The sequence below is a fragment of the Monopterus albus genome, unplaced genomic scaffold (assembly GCF_001952655.1).
Source record: "Monopterus albus unplaced genomic scaffold, M_albus_1.0 scaffold119.1, whole genome shotgun sequence".
In the NCBI taxonomy this organism is placed as follows: domain Eukaryota; kingdom Metazoa; phylum Chordata; class Actinopteri; order Synbranchiformes; family Synbranchidae; genus Monopterus; species Monopterus albus.
Window position 1 is genome coordinate 999,608 of NW_018127999.1, and position 896 is coordinate 1,000,503.

The 896-nt window shown below is 40.0% G+C and overlaps 1 protein-coding gene across 1 annotated transcript in view; it reads left to right on the forward strand.

The window, feature by feature from the left end:
• The window catches only part of camlg (calcium modulating ligand), a 3,304-nt gene that overhangs the window by 807 nt on the left and 1,601 nt on the right, over nucleotides 1-896 (forward strand). Inside the window, exon 2 of the mRNA XM_020611989.1 lies at nucleotides 753-871. Coding sequence (XP_020467645.1) covers nucleotides 753-871 — 119 coding nt within the window. The remainder of the gene's footprint in view (nucleotides 1-752; nucleotides 872-896) is intronic.

Consider the following 896-nt stretch of genomic DNA (forward strand, 5'->3'; position numbering starts at 1 on the left):
TCCGGCCAAGATTAGAGACAATTGCAATACTGCTGGGGACTCATCCTCAGCATTCAGAGACAATAAAACATTGTTTTGGATTTGTATACCGGCCCGGACCTGAAGTTTATTTCATTGGAGAACAAGACTTTTCAACACCTATCCAGTAATCCAGTGTTTATGTACTAGCTTGGTAAGCTAGTCACCTTTGGTTCCAAAGTTTTATATATTCATTTCTGTTCAAGTGACATATTACAGATTTGTATTGTTTATCAAGTGTGGGAAAAGTTTTGTTTCATATGATGAACAGTTGTGTTGTATTTTGATATGGTTTCTTTACCAGATGTCTGATAGCGGAGAAGAATGTGAAAAAGAAAATTTTGTTTGTTGTCTGCTGACCTATACAGAGGAGAACCATATGAGATATTCAGTCCGGTAATATATATATTTTTCCTGGATATTGGTAGTAAACTGCTACCGGACCCTGAATAAATTACCTCTTTGGTTGTGAGAAAATTACAAATCTTTTCAGTCATTTTAATAATAGAACATCGTGGTTACAATAACACACATCTAAAAATGGTCCAAGATGTCTAATTTCTTGATTTGTCCTCCCGTCACTTCTAAACAAAGATATTCAGTGTAAATTGAATATCTTTATGTGATTTAAAACAAAGCAAAGCAGCCACTTGTCATATTTGAGAGATTAATTAAAGACTGGTCCTTTTAGCACTACTTAAACATGATGTCACTGCTGTGTTGATTTCTCTCAGCAGGAGCGTCCCGGCGTCCCACAGAGCCCCACTTCCACCTCGACCTCGACAGGACAGAGCTGTGGTCATCGCCTTCATCTTCCCCGAGGCCGTCTCCCTTCCTGCCAGAGGCTTTACGGGTTTGGACCGCACCGCCCCGGGGGC